The following is a 27,708-nucleotide window of genomic DNA, read 5'->3' on the forward strand; positions in this document are numbered from 1 at the left end:
AATCTGCTGAAAAATCACTCGACATCAGGCCATCCAAGATGTAGTTAGGTTTCTTTATCAACAGATTTGGAGAATTATACTTTACATTATTTGCTCATCAATGGATCCTCTGCAGTGAATGTGTGCCGTCAGAATGAGAGTTTAAACATCCAATCACAATAGTCCACAAGTAATCCACATGACTCCAGTCCATTAATAAATACCTTGTGAAGTGAAAATATGCAAATCTGACTAGAAACCGGAAATGTAAAGCACCGTTCTAGTCGGGCAAAACTTCCGTGTTCAAAAAAAGGTCTATAATCCATAATAACGCTTCGTCCAGTGAAAATGTCCATCCCCTGTTCTCTCACATCAAATTCCATTGACATACTTGTTCAGAACTGAACTTTTTTCACTCGTAAACAGTGCTTGTTCCTTGCATATTTCTTTCCTGATTCAGTTGAGATGAATCATGATTATGGAGATTTATGGCCCAGAACCTATGATTTTAAGTAAAAAATATATCAGTGATTTATTTATTACAAATGTGGAGCTTTTCGCTGCACAAAATGTTATTTAAAGTCATATGGATTAACTGTGGATTATTGTGATATTTTATCAGATGTTTGGACTCTTATTCTGACAGCACCCATTCACTGCAGAAGATCCATTGATGAGCAAGTGACGTAAAATCTGTTTTGATGAAGAAACAAACACATCTACATCTTTGATGGCCTGAGGGTGAGTTAACTCTAAGCAAATTAAAATTTTTGGGTGAACTATTCCTTCATCCTCCGATTTGTATTTGATTAATGAACTGGAAGTAATATCAGCCACAATTTTGAACCAAGGATCATGGTTTGACTGGTATATTGGTTCATCTGTCTTTTCTGTGAAAACTAGAAACTAGAAGTTCTCTCAGAAGAGCCCAAAACACTCTGATCGTTTAGTTTTCTGTGAGAGACCACGAAAGGCGGTTAGCATCTCAGCCCCTCCTGCAGAGTTCAGACAGCATGAGGATATTAGAGAGCATTCTGCCATAATGACTCTCATTTACAAGCCATAAACTGACAAAGCGCCAGACTAATTATGTCAACTAGCAGCTTCTGAATAGCCCTTGATCAAGCTAATCACCGGCAATCCAAAAAAAAAACAGGTGCTGAACATTTTTAAGCCCTCCCCTGAAATCAGAGGTATGAAAGGCAGAAATTGAAACCATCAAATTGTTTCCATGCTTCTGTTTTTGAATAGCCAAAATATGAGATGAGTTTTGCACAGAATTATGAAAGGATCTGATAAGAAAACTATGGCGAAATTAATTCAGAAATAGACCTTTTGAAAGACCTAGCTGCACACTTCAAAATTACTTCACATACTTCTGTATGAAATAGAAATAAATCTCCCTCTGGCTGCCTAAAAAGACTCTTTCACTCTCAAATACTTCTCATAAAACTTTCCTTCAGAGCTCAAAACGTCATCATACAGTGACATTAACTGTATGCACCACCTAAAATGCACTTTTAAATACCATGAAACCTCATTTGGAAACAACATTAAAAAGCAACCACAGATGGAGGAATCTACACAGGTAGAGCATGATATGCAATGCAGAAAAACATGCACGGTTTAGTAATAGCTCACTGTTCTTGCTAATAGTGTCAGTCCTGTGTCTTGTTTCCCCCTCCTCTCGTGTCCATATTTGGCCTTCCTGTTCCTGTCCTCGTTCCCTGTCATCATGAGTTAATTTGTTCCCAGCCCTGCGTTTAATTGCCCCGCACCTGTTTCTGTTCTTCCTTGTTGATTTCCCTGTGTTTATAAGCCCTGTGTTTCCCTGCCTCTGTGTCCAGTCTGAACGTTGTTTATGTTCGTCTCTCCCCAAGCTCCTCATCTCTATGTGGATTTAAATAAAGGATTATTATTTGGAATCTCCTTGTCTCCGCGCTCCTTGTGCCCGAGAGGGTTCTGACAAATAGCTGAATGAATGTGATGAATACCAAAATGTGCAAAAAGATTTACCCAGATAATAATAAACACAAATGTCCTATGACGTGCTTTTTTAAATTATATTGTGTACAGTAGATGTTTCTGCACTTTACAACAGAGCAAAGCAGCATTCATTTAGACTATGCTTTAAACCACCCTATTATGTTCATTTTAAAATACCATAATCACAATCTTTCCTGGCATTCAGTCATTTTTTTTAAAAGCTTGCATAAATTATAATATAATATTTAAAAGGGTGCATCATACGTCACGACTTATCTTTTATTAATGTTAAAATTCATTTGTGCAATTTCAGCTGTCTCATTGAAATTGAAATAAGCACCGAAAATCAGCAGAATTTGTTTATAAAGCAAACATGAACCCAAAGGATAAAACAGGATGGCTGCATCTCATTATCCCAACACAACATATGGCCTCCAAACATGCTGTGTCTCTAAATTAAATATAAACAGCAACAATGCTCTGATTTATGAAGCAGCTTTATTATTATTAAAAAACAAACAAACTTCCATCTGCAGTCTATGCGTAAGTGTTCAAATGACCTGAATAAGCTGATCTGTTATTAAACCGGTTAAAACAGCACAACTCTGCTAGTTTCAGAAACCGCTCTGTTCGGGACGGTGCTAATCTGATCTTCGGGATTAGTGTCATTATCTTGTGCTTCTGAGACTCACAGCAAAATCATTCTGTCCCGTTGTAACACTTCGCCGATATTTGACTTGTGAAATGGTTCAAATTGAGGCTACTGATTCGACAGGCTATAATATCTCATTTTCAAAGCGAAATATGATACAGTTCAGCAACGCAAATGGTTAGCTATGGGCGTCAATTATCCAAAAGACATATTAAATAGAAATATTAAAAATAGTGAAGTGATAATATAAGTTCTCGTCGTTATACGATATTGCCATCATAACGAAGCCTACTGTTTTTATTGTTACCACCACAGATTAACGCGAGTTTTTTTCAGTGTCTATTTGTGTGTTTTAAAAAAAGTGCTGCCAAGACACACTTGTAGCTGTTATGTTTGAAACATTTTTTTTTTCAATAAATAAATAAATAATTTATCAAGGGGTTCAAGTTATTCGCAAGAGAGACACTCCTGCAGTTGTGTCGCATATCGAGTTTCAAGTTAATAGTTTACATCTGAAAACGCGTCTTAAGACCCCATTTTGTAGCTCTGCGTCTGCTTTTAACGCAATATATGAACGGCCCCTTTCTTTCCAACAGCACTCTACAGATGAAGTGCATGCAGTCCTGCGATAACACGTATAAAGTAAATCTCTGAATATATCCTAAACTGTATAATCGTAATTTGTTATTGTACTTAAACGGCATGTGTGTGTGAGTAAAGCCACAGACAGTAGCTACAAACCCAGTTAGTCATTGTGCCCAAGATGAATAGCCTATCTAACTCTATGACATACAGCAGCATTAGTAGATTTAAGTACTTAAAAATGAATACTCACCTTGACAAAGCGTGTATATCACTGAAAGACTCAGAATGAGCAGCAGAAAGAGCCAGTTCGTTTGGAGCTCGATCCTTACGCACATACTGAAACGACTCCTCAGAACACACTACAATTTGTCCTTGTATTAAACAATGCAGTGATAATCACTCGAATGTCAAATAAAACGTCCGTAAGGTCTTGTAAGCATATGGGCTACTCGCGTCTTTCCTGGTGAATCGCGCAGAGCTCCGGCGGTAACGCAGAGAGAGCTCGACTCACGGACTGTTATAAGCGGATTGCGCGGTGGAGCTTCAGCACCGCGGACAGCTCCAGTCAACCTCAGCGCGCCTGGACACTTTGGACAGCAGCCTGGCGTTCATTCAGTAGTATTGGGCTTATTTAGAGCTGCTGCTTTTGTGTGCGAAGAGGCAGAAGAGAATTACATCAGATACATGATTATCGTCTTAATGTAATGAGTACAAGTTCTAATATAAAAGTAACCCTGGGGGATACAGACATTTGAAAGGGTAGGGGGAGGTACTAAGTTGGTTAAAACAATAGCAATGTTTTGAAGGAAAACTTTGTTGGGTTTTAAATTTTGAATTCATGGGTTATTTAGAATAAAGATATGTTAGGAAGATGCTACTTGATTTGATATTTTGTTATATCTATTGCAATGATATACATTTTAAGTGGTGTTTACAGGAATAGTTGGCTAAAAATTAAAATGTGATTAAAACGTACTCTTACATTTATGCATTTAGCAGACGCTTTTATCCAAAGCGACTTACATTGCATTCAAGTTACAGTTTTTAAATTTGATCAGCTCTTGCTTTCCCTGGGAATCGAACCCATGACCTTGGCGTTGCTAGCACCATGCTCTACTCTCCCTCAGGCCATCCAGGATGTAGATGAGTTTGTTTGTTCATTGGAACAGATTTGGAGAAGTTTAGCATTACATCACTTGCTCACCAATGGATCCTCTTCAGTGAATGGGTGCCGTCAGAATCAGAGTCAAACCAGCTAATAAATACATCACAATAATCCACTAGTAACCCACATGACTCCAGTCCATCAGTTAACCTCTTGTGAAGTGAAAAGCTGTATGTTTGCATAAAACAAATCCATTATTGAGGATTTATTCTGGCCATAATATACATTCCAAATCCATAATAAAACTTCCTTCAGTAAAAGTCTGTCTCCTGTTGTTCTTTTACATCAAAATCCACCAGCATGTTTGTTTAGAACTGTTTTGGACTGTTTTCAATGTACACAATGTGTGATCTGTGCATATCTTTCTCCAGATTCAGTCAAGACAACTTTTTCACTGGAGAAAGCAATATTATGGATGGAGGACTCATATTTTAACTCGTCTACATCTTGGATGGCCTGAGGGTGAGTACATTTTTAAGCAAATTTTCAGCCAATTGTCCAAAGTTTCCAAATAGTTCTGGAGCCACTGTACATCTCTTAAACTACAACAAAAACAACAATGAAAACAGAAAAATAAAAAATGTTGAAAAAACATCAGGTTCTCCTGGCTCTGTTTTACATCCTGTACCGTATATTTGGCAAGACAGTCTGTGTTTTTTTTTAATGCTTGTAACTCATTGCTTACACACTCAGCAAGAGATTTCAGCCAGGCAGCACTGCTGGTGAAAAAAGTCTGTCTGCTTAGCTAATGAAAATCACGGCCGTGAAATAGACTGACCAATGTGTTGAGGTAATGAAGCGATCATCATCATCTTCACAGGCTCTAAATTCATTCAGATGGGATGCTGACTAAACAGCCGTTTAGATATTATTACTGAGAAATTAATCTATAGCCTCGCATATTGGGAATAAGATTTACTATGTCCTTAGCAATGACTGTATCAGGTCTGGCCATAATAAAACTGCATTAGCAATTAGAATTTTTTTAAACAATTATAATAATTAAACATACTGGAAAAGAGCAGGTACATATTAAAACGGTTTATGATATAACTAAATATATTTAAAAATATATATTTGTATATAAATGTGTAATATAGTAATTAATTATATATGTAATCTGTATTGTTAAAATACCACTTTCAGTGAATGAAAGATGAAATTCACATCTTAAATGTAGATCTACTTGAGTATATGTGTATCTGCTGGAGGATTTGATCAAAACTGCTGTGAAAAGTGTGATTCAGGCACCAAGCCTTTCGCAGCTGCCAGATATTTTTGTCTCAGTCTGCTGATGTCACGGCCTCCCTCTGTTCTGCTAAATGAGCTTTTCTCTCTGAAAACATTTCCACTCAAGACTGGACAGCTCAGCCTGTACTGATGAAGTCATTCTTGTCTACATGAGCAGAAACAATGTCTTTTATACCCAAGCATCCTGCATCAACTATATGCAGGGAGCATGCCTATAAAACCTGAGAGGGATCTTCTACCATTGCCGTGCATCTCAATAGCACCCGATGTTTCTGAAACAGCCTTATCTTAATGGCTGCAGAAACAGCATGAATGAGATCATGTGATTTCAGATAATAAAAAGACATCTTTCCAAGGTTTCTCCAATATCACGTACAACCTGTGTGATCTTCTCCACCCACTCACAGGCATCTCACAATTCCTGTGACCTTCATATATATCCATGTGAATGATGACTGAGATGATTGAGACCAAGCGTACAGTATTACAATCCATAAAGCTGAACACCTTCCACATTTGTACCCCACAATTTGAAACTTGACCCACACAATCCATGCAGCTAATTCTGTATGAAATCACTCATGTCAACCAAAACAAGCCACACATTTGAGATTAAGCATACTTGAACTATCCTTCTATACTTTCATGACATTATACATCATGTTTGAGCCGGGGTACTTTTGTAGAATGGCTGCTGAGATCATATCAGCATGAGATTATATAACAGAGTTTTATGCTTTTACACAAAGGATTTCACCTCAGGAGGACACAGGTACAGTCTGACCCCCTGGTATAAATCGTGATTTAAAAAAAGCTTTTCTTTCGCATTTGAGAACATACTCGCACACCTGTGGCCACTTCTAAGACCAAGTAAATTATTCATCAGGCAAGAACAAACATTACTTTGTTTGCATGTCGGGGTGGTAATATTAATATTCATGAGGCCGGGACCGAAGCTCAGACTGCTAATAAGTCATTTTAACAGAAAAGGGGTACTTGACATGACATTTCAAGCAGTGAAAGAAATGTGCCATTTAAAAGTGACTGAACAGCCATTCGTCACTCTCAGCAAACTTATCTGTGCGCTCTCTCCTTAGAGCACGCGACGCAATGTCTTCAAGCAGTACCAAGTGTGCCATGCCTCCAAACACAAGGTGAGACACAATAATCACCGTTTATATAAGGATAGATCAGGTGATTTGTTGTTTGGACCTCTAATTATACTTTATCAATTTTAATATCTAATTACTTTTCACCCACCCTGTAAATAACATATCTAATTATATGTAGGGTTCTTTATACATGCTTATTGCGTACGTGTGGTATAAGTCGTACATTTAGAATAAATTTTAGTACGAAAGTTTTTGATGAATCATGATTTATTCGTGAAAACGTCCGTATGCACATTTCACGCAAAATTTGTGCGTACATGTTTAGTGAATGAGACCCACTGTTTTTATTGTGTTTTTAATCAAACAAATGTAGTCTTTGTGAGCATAAGAGACTTCTTTCAAAGACATGCAAAAAAATCTCATCGAATCCAAACCTTTGAATGGTATTTACTTTTAAAAAACAGGTTGCATAACTGCAACACATTTATTTAGGCATGTATTTTACATCTAATCATCATTTTAACCAACATTGTGATCTGGTGTATCAATGGAAGCAAGAAAATCACAAATTGTGACCCTGAAGCACAAAACCAGTCATAAGTAGCATGGGTATATTTGTAGGAATAGCCAACAATGCATTGTTTGGGTCAAAATGATTTATGCCAAAAATCATCAGGATATAAAGTAAAGATCATGTTCCATGAAGATATTTTGTAAATATATCAAAACTTAATTTTTGTTTGGTAATATGCATTGCTAAGAACTTCATTTGGACAGCTTTAAATGTGATTTTCTCAATAGTTTGATTTTTTTGCACTCTCAGATTCCAGATTTTCAAATAGTTGTATCTTGGCCAAATATTGTCCAATCCATATATCAATGGAAAGCTTAATTATTCAGCTTTCAGAAGATGTATAAATGTCAATAAAAAAAATAAATAAAAAAAGACCCTGGTTTTGTGGTTCAGGGTCACATTTGATAAGCTCTATCTTAAATATTTCTTATATATTTTACATCATAGTAATTTAAAATAAAATTATTTAATAATGAAATTAATAAAATTAATTTGAGTAATTTGTCAACTAGCCAGATATATGCTAATATGTTTAGAGATTTTATTTAAAAAGCTATTTCTCTAAATCAAGCTTCCATTCAAATCAATCCAAACCAAAACAGTTCTCACATTCACTAACACAGGGAGCAGGTAAAAGAGCTCCAAACAAAAGTTCACATAATTCGTCCAACCTCAACGCTAAGACTACGAAAACACTGGCTCATATCTCTTGAGTGTGTAAAAACAAGTTTCTCAGCATCTTCTGTGACAGTTGTGTGGAATGTGTTGAAGTGTTGCAAAAATCTGCACAACAAAACAATCTGCAGTATCACAAAGGTAACAAAGAATCCCAGAGCTCTGATTGTATCTCTGTCTGCGGTTTGATGCAGCATTATTCATTTTCTGTTGTCATTGGTTGTACAGAGACTGATGCACGAACGTGCAGAGCGCTCAGATATCTGATCAACCCCAAACACAACACGATAAACCTTTTTTTAATCAGTCACTACCCTAAACTCTCCAGAGTGCAATGGTGGAGTTTGAAAATTACAGTTACATTCATTTTCTCATTGACTGTTAGCGATAACATGCAACTTTAAGACATGTCTCAGGGTGTTTCACAATGTTATAATTCTGTATGTAATTTGATCTCCCATTCAGTCAACTTATATACTGTTAAGATGAAATATTTTGCTATAAACCTCTACTGGTACATTTACATAATTTTAAATGCTTAGAGACAAATGAATGTTAAAAATCAAGACCACTAGAAAAAATTGGGAGGTTATTGTTGCACTCTATATTACTTACAACCTAGTTGATCTATAAAACCTAAAGCCAGAAAACACACTGTAAAAAAAAAACAACTGCTGAAGCTGGTTGCCTTAAACTTAAGTCTGCTCAACTTTTTTTTTTTTTTATACAGTGCAGATGACCCCCCCCCCCCCCCCCCCCCCCCCCGGAAGTAGAATATATGACCTTTCCTTAAACAATTACCAGGTCTTATAAAGGTCAGAGGTCATTCTGACTGTTTGATATGCATTAGTAAAAATGAGTCCTGAGGTCCCTGACTGATTTATTCCAGTGATTTATTGCACAGCACTGATAATTCACTTACCAAACAAAAATGACGCCCTATTAAACTGCCGCTGACCTTCACACCATCAGAAATCTTACACCCACTCTATTGCACTGCAGGATTGCTGGGCTGGAGGAGATTCTGTCGAAAAGGGGCTATGAAATGTTTAATTTGAGCTCTGAGAAAATGCAGGTTTATTATTTAAGACTACCTGAACCATCTTAACAGCTTTTTTATTAGCTCATCTTTATGGGAAATTGTTGGCAGCAGGGCTGAACCAGATCTGACTGAAACATTTCGTCAGCAGTTTGAATAGGTCGCAGAGAGTCAAGGTTTATTGTCTCTGTGTTCTGCATGGTAGATCTACAATAACACTGCGACAGACACAAAGACCGCTTCAATGTTTCCCAGTCCCTGTCAGATCTGGTGAACAGATACATTTGCTCTATGAACACAATAACACACATTTTCAAAAATGGGTACAATGAGGTGACATTGATCTACTCACCCTTTAAGCACTGTGTAAAAGCATTTTACAAATTACTACAGCAGACCATGAATAACTCCAAAAGCTTGATTATTTCCACAGCAATATTACAGACTTGTAAAATATCACTGTAGTTATATACAGTCGTGTGAATATAACTGTGTAAAAAAGTGCTTGCCCCCTAAACCTAATAACTGGTTGGGCCACCCTTAGCAGCAACAACTGCAATCAAGCGTTTGCGATTACTTGCAATGAGTCTGTTACAGCGCTGTGGAGGAATTTTGGCCCACTCATCTTGGCCACTCACAATTGTTGTAATTCAGCCACGTGGGAGGGTTTTCGAGCATGAACCGCCTTTTTAAGGTCATGCCACAGCATCTTAATAGGATTCAGGTCAGGACTTTGACTAGGCCACTCCAAAGTCTTCATTTTGTTTTTCTTCAGCCATTCAGAGGTGGATTTGCTGATGTGTTTTGGATCATTGTCCTGCTGCAGAAACCAAGTTCGCTTCAGATTGAGGTCACAAACAGATGGCCGGACATTGTCCTTAAGGATTTTTTGGTAGACAGCTGAATTCATGGTTTCATTTATCACAGCAAGTCTTCCAGATCCTGAAGCAGCAAAACAGCCCCAGACCATCACACTACCACCACCATATTTTCAGAATGAATCAGAATCAGAATGAGCTTTATTGGCCAAGTATGTTTACACATACAAGGAATTTGTTGTAGTGACAGAAGCTCCACAGTGCAACAGAAAGACAGTAACAGGACAGGACACAGGTAATAAAAACAAAATAACAAGAAATAGCCAATAACCAATGTACAAAGCAGCAAAAAAAAAAAAAAAAAAAAAAAAAAAAAAAACTATATATATATATAATATAGACAACTATGTATATACAGGTCAAGTATGTGCAAGTTAGAAATGAGAAAAAATAGAGCCTGTAAAGTTCGGACCTCTGACTGAACAGATAACTTGTTGATTTATTAGTTGGGTGGAGGAACAGAGCAACACCCCAAGCAAGGACAGTATCTAATTGGTCAAGACGTCCAGATGGGACGGTCTGAAAGCAGAGTTTAAAAACGCTGCTCTTTGAGCGTGCTCAGGCTCACGTGCCAGCTGCTGCCACAATGAGAAGAAAACCACCTAGTCTCATTACCTCCTTTTATTTTTATTCTTTTACTTTAGTTTCTTTTCTTTTCGTGGAGTTTCGTGTTCTAATGTAAGTTTGCTGCAAAGTTGAGCTCCGACTGCACTCGCTTCAAACTTCAACCAGACCAACTCCGCATTTTCAGCCAACGCCCAAGACCTCACTTCAAAGACTATTGAACTTCCAGCCAATCAGCAACTTCGGGGAACCCCCTGTCTGCAACGACGACGACACAGAGGAAACCACTTAACACAGGCAATGCAAGCAAGTAACACCTCCAGGTTCTAACTGAATTGGTGTCTTTAATATAAATTTTAGCCTCATTGAGAAACTCAAAGCGAGGGTTAAATAAGTGATTGGTGGTTGTTCAGGTCTATGCAATTGAACATATTGCTGTAAACTTGGGATTTCACATTTTTATTCTCTTAAACTCATCCTTTCCTTACTTTCTCTCTTTCTGCAACGTGTGAATGTGTGAATGCTTGTGTTCATGTGTTAAGATTAGTTTATGTCTTAGGTTTATATAAATAAAATCTTATTTATATTGAAAAGAGAAGTATATTGTGTTTTGTGCTCACAAGTTAATGTCATAATCTGCCGATCTTGTTACTGTGCTATTTAATAGTGTTTTCACTATATTTTGGATTTTAATATCCAGTGCAGAGTTTGTTATACGGCTCGTTCAGTAAATCGCCGTAACAGTGAGTCTGTTCAAAATTACCTATAAAATCATAAATGATTCCCTTTTAGCTAAATTAAACTATTTCTTTAAATTACATATTAATATTAAGTTTTTATTACGTTACAATTTCAAAGTGATTTCTGTCATTCGGACAGATAGCAAATATTGTATTTACCTGCTTTAGAAACATTCCAGTAAACACTGATAATTAGAAGAGAAAAAGGGAGACAATTACATTTTAAAACATCTGTGTGAAAACAAACCTGGAGAGAGACGTGAGGATTTGGGGAGAAAAGGGAGAGATTCTTAATGCATTTCAATGAGCTTTTAGGAATTCAGGAGGACAGACATCACTTGCTTATTAATAGTTAGTAACGTAGTTGTTAAGGTCTAGGTATTGGGTAGGATTAGGGATGTAGAATATTGTCATATAGAAAAAGGCATTATTATGCTTAATAAATACTAATAAACAGCCAATATGTTAGTAATATGTAATAAGCAACTTGTTAATAGTGAGAATTGGTCCCTAAGCTAAAGTGTTACATTTATTATTTGTGTCAGTCTTTTTAAGTAGCACTTCTCCAAACAGGAATTGCCTCTCCTAATCTCCTAAAAGGTGCATACAACATGCCATTTTTCTATGACTGTCCAAAGTCATGAATATGAGGTACATGATTGGTTGTCTGTTGCTAAGCATCTAGCAGTAACATTCTAAGTGCAGACGTTCACATTGCAAAGTTTGCCACTGCAATGCAGGGGTTAACACTGCAAAAGAGTCTGCTCTGGGGCTAACACCACTAAATTACAAGTGTGAAATGTTTCTCTGCTTGGTTAAAAGCGGATTAGAATGAGAATAACCCAGGGTTAAGCACAACATGATTTATTAACTGTTTAAAGTTTGCATCTTGTGCAGAAATCTCTAAACTGCTACTGAAACAGTCTGGCAATCTATGGCTGGATCATTTATCTATATATACCCTACAGAATTCATTCCATCTGCTCTGCTAATGAACTTTGGAATTAAATGGCTAATTAATTTTGCACTTTTAAGCAGTTTAACGTTCTGAAACATAAGTCTTTGGGGGGATCTTTATAATGATCTCAACACTGTAGAGACCATTAAAGCATGAATAATAAAAATGCAGTATTTTTAGTTAAGAATAATTTTCACATATTGCAAATCTTTTATGTCTCCCAACCCTGCAGTTATAAACCAAGCAAGCTGTTAAAAAACGATTAGCCACTTTGTATCATGATTCCTGATGTTCCCGCATCCCTCTCAACGGGAACATCAGTCTGCAGACAACACATTCCCTACACTTCAGTGGGGCTCCAAACGGGAACTGCACAGTGAGAAGATCAGAGCGTATTTATTAGGGGAATAAAGTAAATTTATATTGACTTTGTCTGACAATGGACACATTAAAAGACCATTAGCTACACCAGAAGAAATCCATCCTCAAACCAGAGAGGGCTATGTTAATTAGCTTCAGGACTGCCGCGATCAGTGGAAAGCAAAATACAGGTGTTAAATCACAGGATTCTAGCATAAGTTTAAACTTGTTGCGACTTGGGAATTTTTTATGTGATATTAAAAGACTTTTGAAACAACCCATCATCTGTCAGAACAACACGATACACAACTTTATGGTTATAGTTATCATAGGCCTTTAGTTCCTATCCTTTAATTCAATTGGCCAAGAAGCATTCAGTTTGTCTATTTAATAGAACATTATATCTTTGATGTGAGTCGCTTGTCAAATCTAGAAAACAAAGGTGTGACTATCATTCGTTACATTGCTATTTAAAACCTGCATTATTTTACTAGCACCTAGAAGAACAAACCATCGATTAGCATTATACTTGAACCAAAACAAAGCATGCATGTCTACAGGTAATAAAAAAACAAACTCTCATGCATTGCCCATTAATATCATGTAGGCTTACATTGAAAACAGCAGTCTTCTAAAACAGTACACATCCAGCACTAACTCCGACAGATAAAATCAAGCACCATAAGCCTCTGCCAGCTAGAAAATCACAAGACAATGCAAGGGAGGGTTTAAACCAGTGTCCTGCTGGTTTAACTTTTCCACTGAAGAGCAAATGATAACAGTGAACATGGATCAGAACAGAGTAGACAGATACTGTGGATGAGCCCAAACACAAAGCAGTGGGAAATCTCAGCATGCCTCTCCTGTGCGTTCCCACAACGCTGTTTATCTAACGGCCCCCTGGAGACTCCAGAGATTAAATGCTATTCTTGTGTTTGCATACTGCGTTCCTTCTAGTCTGCTAGACAGATGTTCTTATAAACCTTAAAAAATAAGGCAAATTTCTCAATAAAAAAAAAACTAATTTGCACTGTTGTTCATAGGGTAACAGAGGATATAATACACTAAAACAAGTTTGTGCACCTAATGTGAATCTACTGTTTTTGCACACGGAAGTACCACTTTTACACAACTGAATAAGACCCATTGTTATACTTTTTGATCTCATTAAATATGTCAAGATTCTAAATTTCCCTATTTAAATATAATGTTTCAGACAGTGTGTGATAAAATGAGCATGATCATGCTCGTATCATGCTCTTTTTCATTAGCTTGCATAGCACTTATAATTTATAATATAGCATTTAAACCTTTATCTCAGGATCAAATGGCATACCAACAAACTTCCCATAGTCCTTTAAGTAATAGTTTGTTGCATATGACACAAAAATAATAAGAAATGACTGGGTCGCCTGGCTCTATGCAACTTCCGGGTGTATGGGCTGAAACTATAGACACTCTTTAGTCATATCTGTCAGAAATCTAGTTCACAGCCATAAAAATCGATCAACATCTTTTATTTACAATAAAACAAATGCAAAACTCTTTCTTATATATATATATTGCTTTTATATATCATATTGGTTTTACTGCATAAGCCAGACAGTCTCTTGTTTGTATGTACTTTCATAATAAAAGTCTTATTTAATGCATAGAAAAACATACACACACTACACATGCACACACCACACTTACCCACAGACACATCATAAATTATTAGACTCCCATCAATAATTAATTTTGGCAGAGTTAAATTATATAGTACTAAATTATTATCTTAAATTAATGATTATAAATGTAATTTAAGGCCCAAACATGAAGCACCCCCAAGAAAATAAACTGAATCATATACAGGTGTAGAATTAAAATGCTGCCATTCAGTAAACCAGTGCTAAATTAACTTTCTCTGGTTAACAGTAGGTCACCAGCTCATTAAGGAATAAAGGAGAAAAAGATAAATACCCTATTTCATAACTGCAAACTACAGTAAAGCTGTGCTACACAGTTCACTCAAGCAAATTCAAGGCAAAATGTCATGAAGCAGTCACTCTAACCAAATAAAATAAACATAAATTAGGTAAAGATTCTCATTTCGTTTCACAATATATTACTTCATTTTCTTGGAGGGGTTGTTGATGGAGACATGTGCAATCTAAACAAATACAGGTGCCACACAGCTGCAAAAAAAAAATAATACTAAACTCTAAACATACTGTATATGTAGACCTGCAGTGATAAACTTTAGTCCCACTGTAGGCTATGAAGAAACCAAAGTGAATCAGTGCTAGGGTAGATGAGAGGTAAACCGAGGCACTTTTCAGCAGCAGATCAGATCTACGCAGTGCTTTCCGAAGGTTGACCGTCACCATTGCTGTCTTTAAGGATAGTACTTTCAGTTTGTGTAGTGTCTTTCTCCGTTCCAGTGTTGTCTTCATCATGCTGCACTGAGTGTGGTCTGTAGAGTCGGGGGCTGGAGGGGAAAAAAAAGACAAAATATTTTTTAGAAACATGAAGATAAGGTTATAGCCACACCTTCATACTAGTCCCTTGTGAGAGGTCAGACGGGCACAATGCCATGCAGAGATAAATAGCGGGAAATGCACAAATGTTTCAATAATAGTTCCAAAACATTCACTCAGTTTGCAATAAGGTCTTGTTCAGTTAACAGTTTAAACTCTTTCAGTATTTCTAAAGCTTTATGTAGGCCTACATTAATTGTGGCTTACTGCATTTCCAAGTATATCTTTTGCTGATCCTGGAACAAAAATACTGTCAAATTAACAAGCATCTCTTATTACCCGCTATCCTTTCCTATTAAGTCTCCAACATTTCCCTAACCATTACCCAAAAAAATCAATGGCTGATAAAGTTTTTCGAGCTCTAAAATCGAAGTCAAACCTACCACAAAGATCTGATTGATAGTATATTGTTTCAAAACCAACAAGGAACATGTCCTACTTGGCAAAATCAAGATATGCATTTGTGTGTTAGTACAATACTCTGTGCGGCCACACTTTCAATCTGTTTGTGTCCAAACCCAAAACAATGTTCAGGCAACGGTGTCATGGCATGCTTTTAATCCAATGATACAACTACTGTTTAGAGTTTAACACACAGCAGAACACATCATGCGTTTAGAGAGAAGCTTCTTGAAAATATCAATCCTGATTCTGGCCCATCCAGGGTCACCTGTTAATCATCTTTAATCACTGTCAGGCTTGTAGAGATACTTCATAACCATACTGTCCACTTTCTTCTTCTGTTTCTTTATTTCTTTTTTGCTTGGGGGTCGTTCTTCATCAGGACTTTCCGGACCCCCATCTGAGTCTTTCTGTCTTGGGGTTCTCTTGACGCTGTTTGAGCTGCGGTATGAAACTGTTGATGCAGAGCTTGAAGATGATGATTCAGAGTCAGATTCAGACTTGGACGATCCAGATTCTTTCTTTCTTGAGCTTTTGGATCTTTTCTTTTCTTTCTGTCTGGAATGCCGCCGAGTGTGACCCTCATTGGAGGAGCTGTCAGACTCAGAGCGCCTGCTCTTCTTCTTGTTCTTCTTCTTGCTGCTCTTGGAGCTGAAAGAACTCAGCGAGCTTCCAGAACGTCTAGAATCTAAAGCAGAACCTGAAGCTGAGCGTCTCAGACTTGACCCGCTAAGGCCCAGACCTTCATCGTCCTTGTCTTGCAACAAACTCTTGATGCTCTTCCTATCTTCTTCCTCTCCTGCAGCGCCACCTCCTTCCTCTTCTTCATCTGAGTTTTCTAAGCTGCGGCGTTTGAATTTAATTGGCTTGAAGCTCAGGACTTCATTGATGGCTTTTTCTAGCCCGGGGTCCAGGTAGTTGCGGTGGCTCACAGGTTTAATGTCAGAAGCGTCCTGTGGGTTCTCAGAGGAGCGTAGCTGGGCAGGAGTGGACAGACTACGGCCCACTGAGCGTGGACTGTATGCGGCCACACTCACAGAGTCAACATCGTCATCATCATCAACATCATCATTATTCAAACGAACTCCAAACTCGCTAAGTCGGGTGCTGCGGGCCAGGGAAAGTCGTGAGCCGACGCTGGTACTTCCAGGGCTTCGGCTTCTAGATCGTTGACTCATACTGGTACTTGTCGGCCCGTAATCACTGCGGCTGTCATCCATCCAAGAAGTACTACGTCGCAAGCTGAAGCTGCTCACACCAGACAGAGAATCGTCATCTTTGTCTATCCCACGGCGTGTGGAAGCTCGGCTCGGGGCAACCGAGGACACCATGGACTCTTTGTCAAATTCTGGACTGCTTTTGGTCCAGCGACGATCTAGACCTTTCCTGGCCCTACTGGCAGCCTCAGAGTAAGCCTGGGATATCACTGAACCCCGGTCATCCAGGTCATCACCAGTCTGAGGCTTGTCTGTGGATTTGCTTTTAGCTTTGCGCAACGACAACCGGTCAGGCATGTCCGGCTGCTCCCGAAGGGCACTGAAGAGAGAGCTCTCATCCCCTGCACCTCCGTTCCAGTCCTTCTGGTGGGAGCGTTTCCTGTAGCTGAGCGAGCTCATCACAGACACTGGACGGCTCTCGTCCGAATCTTTTTTTACTTCCTCCTTCCCCTCTTTTCCCTCTTTCCCTTCTTTTATATCTTTCACATCTGCATTAGCAGCATTGGTGTGTCTGAGACGGACAGAAAACACATAAAAAATGGCAGAATTGCAGATGATCAATGAATGAAACAGGATGATACCCGTGACAGAGATAAACATGAATTCAAATAACGAAAGAGATTTGAGAGGTAATTTAGGAGCATATTTTACACCAACCCCAGGAATAAACTTAAAAGGATTAAACTCCTAATGGCAGTTATGTAACGCGCCGTACTAATACTACTGAGGAACAGAACAGTAACAGCAGCTCCCGGTGAGACCGTCATGAATCCAGCATCATCAAATGCTGTCTTGAGCTAATTAGCACTTCTCACAGATGGAGAGAACATATGTAAATCTTGGCTGGTACTCTGGTAAACCACATCAGTAGCGCCCCCAATGTTCTTACCCTGTAAATTTAGCTACAAAAGCTGCCTATACTCTTTGAACGATTGTTCAATCAGCTTTCCACAGAAAACTTATAGAGGATTACATGAAACACTGTAAATTAAATATGCATCTGTTAAATAAGTATTCTTGTTTAGCTTGAAAGGGGTTCAAAATCAAAAATGTGAAAAAAGACCATATGTCAAATGTAAACAAACTCATAATTTTAGTCACCAGTTCCCCAACACCATTAAGTGTGGTTTAATTTCTCCAGCTCTGCAGATCATAAATTGATCTCAGTCTTTGAAATGAAACTTCAAAATGCAACTAAAGGGGTTCCACACTGACCTAGTGGTCTTCTGGGCGCCCTCATCAGAGAGTGTCTTGGTGGATCCTTTGCTCTTGGAGAGCAAGGACTTCACCCCATCCACGCGGTCCTCCACCTCAGAGTCCATATCCGATTCATCTCCACTGCCAAGAAGAGAAGCTCAATCAAGTATAGCACCTGACATAAAGGTCATTTTGGCTGGTCAAGGCAAGAGGGTTACAATACTTCGGTTAGTGCCAAAACAACACATGGTTTCAATAAAAGAAACAGGGGAAAAGAGGATTTCAATCCATTCCACAATAACACTAAAGGCAGATATTTAACTGCATTCTCTCTGCAAACGCAGTGGCACGTTATATCATTTCCATAAGCCGTTGCGGTTACTATGACAGTTTATATCAGGCCCTGATTTTAAGAAAATACACAAAAGCATTTACAAGTATAAATCTGTGTGCAAATATTGCACAGACACACAATCAGGGATGCCATGATTACAGTGAATTTAGGCTACAGATGTTTCTGGAGAATTTCAACTTACTGTCACACACAATTTAAAGCTTAAGCACACACACAGCTCACATTTAAATGCTAATCGACTGTGACAATCTGCTTCTATTGGTTGCATATCGCAGTTCCACTCAATTACAGCAAATCAACCGAATGCAATTGATTCCCCCTTTCCAGAATCCAAGCAGTTACACTTGCATAACAACAAAAATGAACATATCACAACTTGCTAAGCACAGTTAAGTAGCAATATGCACTAGTAATTCATCGAACTCTTCACAGAACTCTAGAAACTTAATACATTAATTTGGATTTTCAAACAAACACAGAATGAAAACGGGTTTAGTGGTGGGATTAATTTCAAATTGGCTTCTCTGTGTTTTTCGATGTTTAAATTTGATATTTTCATATTTTCCTGAGTGTATAAATGGCTCTGATGAAAAGATGGCTGGTGTAATGATGAGTATAAAAAACAGATGAGCAACACACAATGATATTGTTAAACGTGCAGCACATGCTCATGAAGACAGGAAAATGCTGCTGTATTATCAAATTAGTTATTGGACGAATAATTCTTCTCATTTCAGCTGAAAATAATACTTGCCATGTGAGACTTATCACGGTTTGTTGGACTGCAGAGTAATACAACAGCATTTTCACATGTTCTCAAAATGAACAGCATTATAAACTCAATTCAACAGACGAGAAACAAACACCACTTAGTGTTCTCACGTTTTGTTCTTTCTTTTCTGATACTTTGTCACCATGTCTTGTAAACTGTCAAAAATAAAATAAAAATAGATGGAAATAAAGGGGGAAAAGGGAAATAAGTAGTTGATCACATTCAACAACAAAAAAACTGAAGACAAGAAACAAAAGAAGAGGAAGAAAAACAAAAGAACTTAAAAGGGGTCTATGTAAACGATAGTAACATGCAGTGGTCATCCTGATCAACTTCAGAGAATTGTTGCCATGGAAACAGTGGCACTGACGGGATACCTGTTGATGAGGTCATCATCATCATCCGTCTCCATTTCATCTTCCATAGCAGCCTGCAGGTCCCCAATCCGCTTAAAGGCCAACTTCAAATCTGCTTGTAAGCTCTGATTGGCTGCTTCCAGACTTTCAATATCCATTTCCTGTTTAAAGTCCAACCAAAGTTATTAAAAAAAACTGACTATGGTTTTGCTACAGCAATCATATTGTGTTCTATGCATTACCATTACATTTACCTGAGAAGCCATCTATGGTTTAACCAGTGGCCTAACTACAATTCCACAGTTAAGCTATGGTTACTATGCAAGAACTATGTCACTTTTCATAAAAGATCCATTGTGGCAGTTTCCCTTCATTATAGTTGCAATAGCAATGGGAAGAGAATCTCCATCCAGCAGGGGGGCGCTCTGGAACTCACCAGCTCATGTTTTTTGCGACTGGCTTCTGCCTCTTTCTTAGACAGTTCAGTCACCTCCTCCTTTATGTCCCGGATCTGTCGTTGCATGCGCTTGTTCTGATCCTTCTCCCTGTTTTCGCAGCCAATACGCTGATCTCGTTCCTCAGTCATCTTCTCCAGGTTTTCCTTCAGCCGTGTTACAAGAGACTGAAGGACGAACATGGATAGATGGAAAAGCCAAAGATAAGAGCTCATAAAAAAGACAGAAACACACTGAAGCAGATCACTGTAAATGAATTGTGGCCACTGATGGAGTTGTTTATCTGCATGCACCATGGACATTGGTTTAGCAACCAGTTCACTAAAAGAATTATGTATGGAATAAAATAAAAACATTAAATCAAACTAAAATAAAATTACATTGAAATTTACAACTAAAATAAAGTGACTGAATGCAGTATGAATGCCATGCAGGGATCTGAGCATCACATGACTCACCTCCAGACGTTTGGTCTGGGTCCTCTCATATTCTAGTTTGGTCTCTAGTTCACGGATTTTGGCTTCCTGACGACTGACCAGCGATTTCTCCACCATAGACTGTTCCTGAAATTCAAGCTGTGACTGCAGGGAGTGGAGCTGCCAAAAAAAATAAAAACACACAGGTCACTCTGAGGTCATGTTTAAGACTGACTCATGTTTCAGACCACATTCGGCCAGCCCTCTGCACCTCTCTCACTGCATGGGCTCTAACCATCTACAAATCCACTATGTACTATAGAACATAACGATTGAGCGGACAGAAGGCAATTTCGGGCTCCTGCAAATAATTTTTAGTGCATTTGGGTGATTTTATAGTACCTTGTCCTGGATCTCTTGTTTTTCTTTCATGGCCTCCTCCACCTGGGCCTGTAGGTCACTGATCTGTGCCAGATCCCTTGTGGACTATACACATATCATACATACAGTTAATTTTAACTCTTAATCTGTGTATCAGACTTAGACTTATGTCATACACATTTTTTGTTTTTAAAGATTCTTTGATGAATAAAAAGTTCAAAAGAACAGCATTTAAATAGAAATAGAAGTGTTCTGTAGCATTATAAATGTTAATTTTGATCAATTGAATGCATCCTTGTTGAATACAAGTATTGATTTCTTGACTTCTTGATTGATTTCTTAACTCCAACTCCAAACTTTTGTACTATATATGGTACTATATATATATGAGATCACCTGAGCCACAGCAGCTTTGTGTTTCTTCATGAGTTCATTCATGTCCTCCTGATCCTCCTCAAATCGAGACTGCAGGTCATTCTTCTCTCTCTGCAGACGACTTAACTGCTCCTCCAACTGAGGGAGACAGAACAGACAGGGTTGAATGAGTACTTTGAATAGTTTTAGTCATGGTTTTCGAGAATGCCACGCAACCTGTCCCTGTTTGCATCTGTCTGATTTGGCAGCTTACCATGTGACAGATCAATACCACACCAAAATACTGCAGAGTTTGATTGGAAGCACAGAGTTTGACATCAACAACAAAATATTTTTTCTCAATTCTTTTGAAAGCTACTAAACCTGTTTATTACATATCTAATAGTTGCTCTTTATTCTCCATGACCCTTTCAGGACTAAATTGTCTAGAGAACCCCCCCCCCAAAAACATAACTTTTATTAACGGATCACTTCCCATAATATAGTCACAGAAGCCTTCAGTGTTTTAAAACGACGTTTCTGCCATTTTAGAGTAAGAGTTTAGAGTAGAATTTCAGAGTGGGTCTAAAACACTGTCATTACACACAGTAATTGCATATTTCTGGTTGAGACTGTGACGAGGAGATTATACCCTTAAACTCTTCTATTTGACATCATCTCCTCTTCCTCATAAATAATAAATCAAAAGCACATCCCAAGTGAACCATTTAAATCTGAGTGGCATATTTTTGGAGTCCTGAAAGAGCCTGTAATGTGTATGGGGGAGGAATCAGAGAAGAATAGCTGCACTGATTTTCATTTTATCTCCATCATCTCCATGTCGTCACCGAGGTAAATTGTGAAGTGACAAAATCAGAATATATGTAAGATATAAAATTTCATGTGAATCAGGATTTGAGTCAATGAGATTTCACTGTGGGTGGAGCCAGACAGCATGAATAAAAACCAAGCAACTGTCAAAATGTCTTGTCAGCTGTCACAGTCACAGTCGGTTAGGACAAAAACTCAGATAAACATGGAAGAGACAGGATTTAACGCTTTATCGCGTCATGCTTGGTTATGACACCATGATTTCTTTATCTGAAAATGAGTCTGGAGGTTTAAATTTTTCCCTCTGGAATATTTTCTAAATGTTTTTTCCCATCAGCCTGAGCAGGAAAATGATTGAACTGATTGAAATTTGTGAAATATCTGAAAATGTGGGTTAATTCCTCAATATTTTTAGAGTTGAAAAGGTCATAAATGTTGCAACAAATGAACTGTTGAAACAAAATGAACAAAACTATTAAAACAATCAAACAGCAAATAACCACAATCAGAAAGTAAACAAACAGCTTAAACAAGTAAACAGCAAACAAAAGACAGTAATCAGTAAACAAACATGTTAAACAACTAAAGGACAAACAATAAAGAAAACAAACACTCTAAAAACAAACAAGCAAACAGCAAAGAAAGAGCCCAAACAAACATATATAAATAAATGTACTCTCTGTTTGAACAAACATATTAAAAAACATTCAAACTTGTCCTGTTTATGACCACATTTCCAAATAAAATAGAATATGACTCACAGCCATCTTAGCTTTGGTAATGTCGTCCATCTGGATATGAAGGTCTTCAATTTCCAGCTCCATAGACTTGCGTGCTTTAACTGCGGCTGCGCAGGCAAACTCTGACTCCTCCAACTACACCAGATACAACATACACACATACGCTCACATGAAGCAATTAATCCTATTCTATTCCCATTAATTGTAATTTCTACAGCTCTGATTGCGATTGTACCTTATTTTTGAGTGCGACGATCTCTCTTTTGCTGGGCACATTACTTTTTAGGTGGTCCAGCATCATCTGCGCATCAGCCAGAAGAACTTTTGTGCGCTTCAGATCCTTCCTGAGACGTTTCTCTGTCTCTACATCTCTCTGACCAACCTGTTATATGGTGTTATACTGTGTTAATCTTTCTTGAGTATTGTATGCTATCTGCGATGTTTGTGTTCTGTTGTGTTAGTACCTGTTCCTGTGCCATCATCAGTTTGGACTCCAAGTCCCTCTTTTCCTTTAGGATTCTCTGTTTGTCTTCATATTCCTCCTCTAACTGCACTTCCATTTGCTTCAGCTACACATACATTTCAAAAGAGCCATTAGGAAACATGGAGCTCTCAAATTGTGTGATTTGAACCCATGACAGAGTGTTTAGATTCTGTTTGTTCACCTTCTTACTGCAGGACAGTCTGATGTCCTCCACTTCCTCGTCTTTACTGTCTAGCTCTTTAGAATGTGTTTGTTTCAATCTCTCCGTCTCCATTTCCAAACGGAGTTTAGCCTAAATAATCCACACAGATCAGATAAGGTTAACTGTTGATAATATCCTCTGAAAAATAAAGTTTCCAGGTTTTACTTTTCTGAAACGATGTTATTTTAATATGATTTACATGCTATTATATTATTTATTAATATATTAAATTAGCTTTTATTTTTTCAGTTTTAATTTTAGTTCAGGTTTTAGTAATTTCATTGTTTTTTAATAAAAAAAATAATAATTTTATAATTATTTCAGTTTTACTTTTCAGTTTCAGTTTCATGAATGAAAATTATTTTTAATCAGCTTTAGCTAACAATAACAATGGCTCTGAACAGAACATAACATAATTCATAGTCACTATCCATCTTTGATTCGGCCGTTTTTAGCTTGTACCTGTTCCAGCATCTGAATGGTTCCAGCCTGTTCATCAAGCTCCTCCTCTTGATCTTTGACCTTTGCTTCCAGATCACGCAGTTGCTTCTTAACCTTGGAGAGTGATGCCTCGTCTTTTGACTCCTGAGAGGAGAGATCCTGGAGCTCGGATTCCAGCTGCTCTACTTTCAGACTGACGGTACACAGCTCTGTGTCCTTCTCCTGTTTGTTAAATTATGAATTTGTCATTAGCAACTTACCATAGACTTATTACAGCAACCTGAATTTAAGCATCTTGCTTAAGAATGCGAGAGAGAGCAACACACACTCTTCTATCTTTAGTCTCACCTGTATCTGCTGTCTGATTGTAAACACCTCACCAGTTAGCATATCTCTCTCTCTGCCCAGTTTCTCCCGCTGGTTCCTCTCCTTCTGTAGTTCCTCGTGAAACTGGTTCTTCTCCACATCAAACCTGCCAGAAAATTCAGAAGATAGATAGGTTTTGAGATGTGTAATTTCAACCACAGTATGACAAGACCAACATGATAATGTGCTCATGGGCATAAACTACCAAACAAATCAGAAAGTAAACGAACTGACAAAACAACTAAACATTAAACAACAAACAAAAGACAGTAATCAGACAGTAACAAACAACTAAATGATAAACACAAAACAGTAGTGAGCCAGTAAATGGCCAGCCTAAAAAGTTTAACTAAACAACAAACAAAAGACAGTAATTAAGTAAACAAAAAAATTAAACAACACACAGCAACAATCAAATAGTGAAGAAATAGCCCAAACAATCATATAGTAATCAAATAACAAATTGTTTACTGTACTGTATTATTGAACGAACTGTGATTAAACGAACAGCCCAAACAATAAAGTAAACAAACCACTAAAACAGTCAGTAAACAAACACATCAAATTATAAACAAACAGCCCAAACAATCAAACAGTAAACATATGGCCCAAACAACCACAGAGTAAACAATAATCAGAAATCTCTATAATCAGACCCCAGCAGGTGACCAGGCAGGAGACTGAAGACACAGACTGAGATATGTGTGTGTGTGTGAGTATGATTGGCTCTTACTTCCTCTGCTTTCTCTCCAGCTCATGGTTGCGTCCCTCTTGATTTTCTAAGTGCAGTTTGGTGTCTTGCAATTCAGCTGCCAGCCGCTGACATTTCTTCTTCAGCTGCTGGACTGATCGCTGGGACTCCTCGTGGTCAGCCTGCAAGTCTGCTAACTACACAGAGAGACAGGAAGGTGAAGTTTGTTAGCAGGACTAGTATGTGTGCACTCTGTGTATGTGTTTATTTAATGTGCTATACTAACTTTTCTCTCCAAGTGTCTCTTGTTCTGTTGTTCTGTCTCCACCTTGTCGTCCATCTCCTGCTGGAGTTTTTTCTTTGTGAATTCTGTGTCTCTGATGGCACGTTCATATTTCAGCCTCCATTCACCTCCTGACATGCACAAACACAGAAAGACAGACAGATTTTTCCTGAGTTGTTTTGTTGAGCTGTGTGTGTGTGTGTGTAGAGCAGTTTTTGACCAATCCGGTCCTCTTTCCATCCCAGTGGCTAAAAAAAGCTATGTTCTAATCAAAATAAAGCATTTTCATAATCAGCTTCAAGTGCTGTCTGATTGTTTTGTTGTTGTTTTACCAGAATCATCGCCATCATTGTCCATCTCGCCGTTGAGTTCTGATGCTTGGAGGAGTCTGGCCTCCATGATCTCCATCTCCATGGACTCCATCTGTTTCTTCACAGCGTCAAACTTTACCTGAGTTTCAGAAAAAGAAAAGAAAAAGATATGTTCTACAGCAGCCCACTCACAAATTTACTCCTATCACAACTTTCACAAAAGAAAGTTTATATAAAGTATAAAAATCTCCCCAACACACTTTCACCACAACTTATTCAATCCATAACACAAGCTACTTATAATTTAAAAAAGTTCAAATTCAGTAAATCTACATTTATAAAAACATACACTACACTACGTTACTAAAATGAAGATGCCATATTATTTACTTTTTTTTTGTACTAAATATTGTATAAAAACATAAAATGTATTTTTTCATGGTAATCATTTAAATCCAAATTCATACTGGTCTGAATTAACCAATTTGCTAATAAAAGTCGTGACGTATTGTCAAGTATGGTGACCCATACTCGAAATTGGTGCTCTGCGTTTAACCCATCCAAGTGCACACACACAGTAGTGAATAAATGCGCGCACACACACACACACACACACACACACACACACACACACACGGAGCAGTGGGCAGCCATGCTGCGGCGCCCGGGGAGCAGTTGGGGGTTCGGTGCCTTGCTCAAGGGCACCTCAGTCGTGGTATTGAGGGTGGAGAGAGCGCTGGACATTCACTCCCCCCACCTACAATTCCTGCCGGCCGGGGACTCGAACCCGCAACCTTTCGATTACGAGTCCGACTCTCTAACCATTAGGCCACGACTTCCCCGCTCTTGGTTAATATGAATCAGACTTCCCAACTCTACATGTGAGAGACATTTTAGTTGAATTTGAGTTTGCTTATAAGAAAAACTGTAGGCCTACATGCAATATATTGTGACAAAATATTGTGATGCAGTTTTGTAAACTAAACCATATTATTTTACTGAATTATGTTACTTAGTTCACCTAGCGGCTATTTTTTATTTAGTTACTCTCCATCACAGTTTAATAAAGACTGAAGCAGGACTGATGGAGTTCATATACCTGCATGTCCTTCATGTCCTTCTCCAAACGCAATCTCTCGCTTGTTTCCGTCTCCAGCAGCTGGGACGTCGACTCCGCAGAGTTTCTCTCATCTGAAAGCTCTGCCGTCAGCTCTGTGATCTACATAAACACACATATGCTCTTGGTTTTCTAATATGGTGGAGGCTTTCTGCATTTTTATATTTTCATTTAGACACCACTTAATACATTTATTGTCTATACTTGTGGAGACACTCTTTCTAACTCAAAAATAACACCCTTTGCATTTTCATTTTCTCTCTGAAGGAGCCAAGCAAGACTTAAATAAGATGCTTGGATCTCTTACTCTGCTCTCCAGACGATCCGAGGTCAGCCGTAGCTCATTTCTTTCCTTCTCCACCTTCTCCAGCTTCAACTTCAGATGGATGATCTCCTCCTACAAGTGAAAACAAAACTTTTATCGCCATCAAAAGACAATACTGAATATTTAGATAAGAACAGCACAATCTTTGGCCTGAGGCTTGTTGAGCTAATATTATATGATCTGATGTTCTTTTGATCAGGCGAGATCTTTCTGCCTTCAGGTGAGTTCAGGAAGGGGCCAGACGCCAATGTTGCATTTCTAAAGCGAATGCTTTGAGCTGGGATTGGGATTTGATGGCAGCAGGACTCAAAGAGAAGTCTCGGCTCTAATGCTGATGCAACAAAAGCCCTCAGATCGTGTCATCTTTATGGCAAACGCATCCACACACACAGATAACCCTTCAAGCTCTACTGTAAACTGACAGAAGCTTTGCATAGCGAGCAAACCAGGGCATGAAATAAAGAGTAAGATGGAAAGACTAACGTCTTTTCCTCGAATCTGTTCTTCGGTGAGCTGAACCTCTACTAGAGGTCGTACAGTGGTGATGAGCTTCCACCAGGGCCAGTCCTTCACACCACGATTCTTCTTGATGTTCTTCTGGACACAACGGATGGCCAAATCCTGAATCTGAGAGACAGAAAGATTTGTTTTAGAATATTTAAAGTGAACGTTTACATGAAAATTTAAACTTTTATGTAGCCTAGTTTTCATTCATTTTCATTATAATGAACAGAATGGCCCATTTTTATGTTTTAGGGTAAAAAAAAAGCCATAGAGGTTTTGAGTGACATGAGGATGAGTTAATGATGACAGAATATTAATTTTGACTGAACTATTCCTTTAGTCATCAGGCTGATGATACAGATCTCCGTCTGTGAATGACATGACAGTTGCATTAACAGCGCGGCATGAAATGATTAATGTTCCATTGCAAACACAAACATAAAAGCCACAGTATGACTTTGAAATGACATT

The 27,708-nt window shown here is 38.2% G+C and overlaps 2 protein-coding genes across 2 annotated transcripts in view; both read right to left on the reverse strand.

The window, feature by feature from the left end:
• LOC306865380 (seizure protein 6-like) overlaps positions 1–3,764 on the reverse strand; it is a gene marked incomplete at its 3' end in the record, with an annotated part of 38,084 nt that extends 34,320 nt beyond the window's left edge. Inside the window, exon 1 of the mRNA XM_079409943.1 lies at positions 3,453–3,764. Within this exon, the coding sequence (XP_079266069.1) occupies positions 3,453–3,537 (85 nt within the window). The 5' untranslated portion in view covers positions 3,538–3,764. The remainder of the gene's footprint in view (positions 1–3,452) is intronic.
• A 10,254-nt stretch (positions 3,765–14,018) lies between these two features.
• Positions 14,019–27,708, reverse strand: part of LOC306866036 (unconventional myosin-XVIIIa-like) — a 38,960-nt gene continuing 25,270 nt past the window's right edge. Inside the window, exons 21-41 of the mRNA XM_079410994.1 lie at positions 27,217–27,360; positions 26,716–26,805; positions 26,391–26,510; positions 25,313–25,430; positions 24,984–25,111; positions 24,740–24,894; positions 23,989–24,112; positions 23,662–23,862; positions 23,179–23,289; positions 22,978–23,082; positions 22,749–22,895; positions 22,535–22,648; positions 20,985–21,101; positions 20,610–20,693; positions 20,250–20,387; positions 19,773–19,958; positions 19,358–19,497; positions 19,091–19,135; positions 17,872–17,994; positions 15,708–17,167; positions 14,019–14,988 (exon numbers count right to left, since the gene is read on the reverse strand). Coding sequence (XP_079267120.1) covers positions 15,721–17,167; positions 17,872–17,994; positions 19,091–19,135; positions 19,358–19,497; positions 19,773–19,958; positions 20,250–20,387; positions 20,610–20,693; positions 20,985–21,101; positions 22,535–22,648; positions 22,749–22,895; positions 22,978–23,082; positions 23,179–23,289; positions 23,662–23,862; positions 23,989–24,112; positions 24,740–24,894; positions 24,984–25,111; positions 25,313–25,430; positions 26,391–26,510; positions 26,716–26,805; positions 27,217–27,360 — 3,837 coding nt within the window. The 3' untranslated portion in view covers positions 14,019–14,988; positions 15,708–15,720. The remainder of the gene's footprint in view (positions 14,989–15,707; positions 17,168–17,871; positions 17,995–19,090; positions 19,136–19,357; positions 19,498–19,772; positions 19,959–20,249; positions 20,388–20,609; positions 20,694–20,984; positions 21,102–22,534; positions 22,649–22,748; positions 22,896–22,977; positions 23,083–23,178; positions 23,290–23,661; positions 23,863–23,988; positions 24,113–24,739; positions 24,895–24,983; positions 25,112–25,312; positions 25,431–26,390; positions 26,511–26,715; positions 26,806–27,216; positions 27,361–27,708) is intronic.

The sequence above is a fragment of the Barbus barbus genome, assembly GCF_936440315.1.
Source record: "Barbus barbus genome assembly, chromosome: 47".
Taxonomy (NCBI): Eukaryota; Metazoa; Chordata; class Actinopteri; order Cypriniformes; family Cyprinidae; genus Barbus; species Barbus barbus.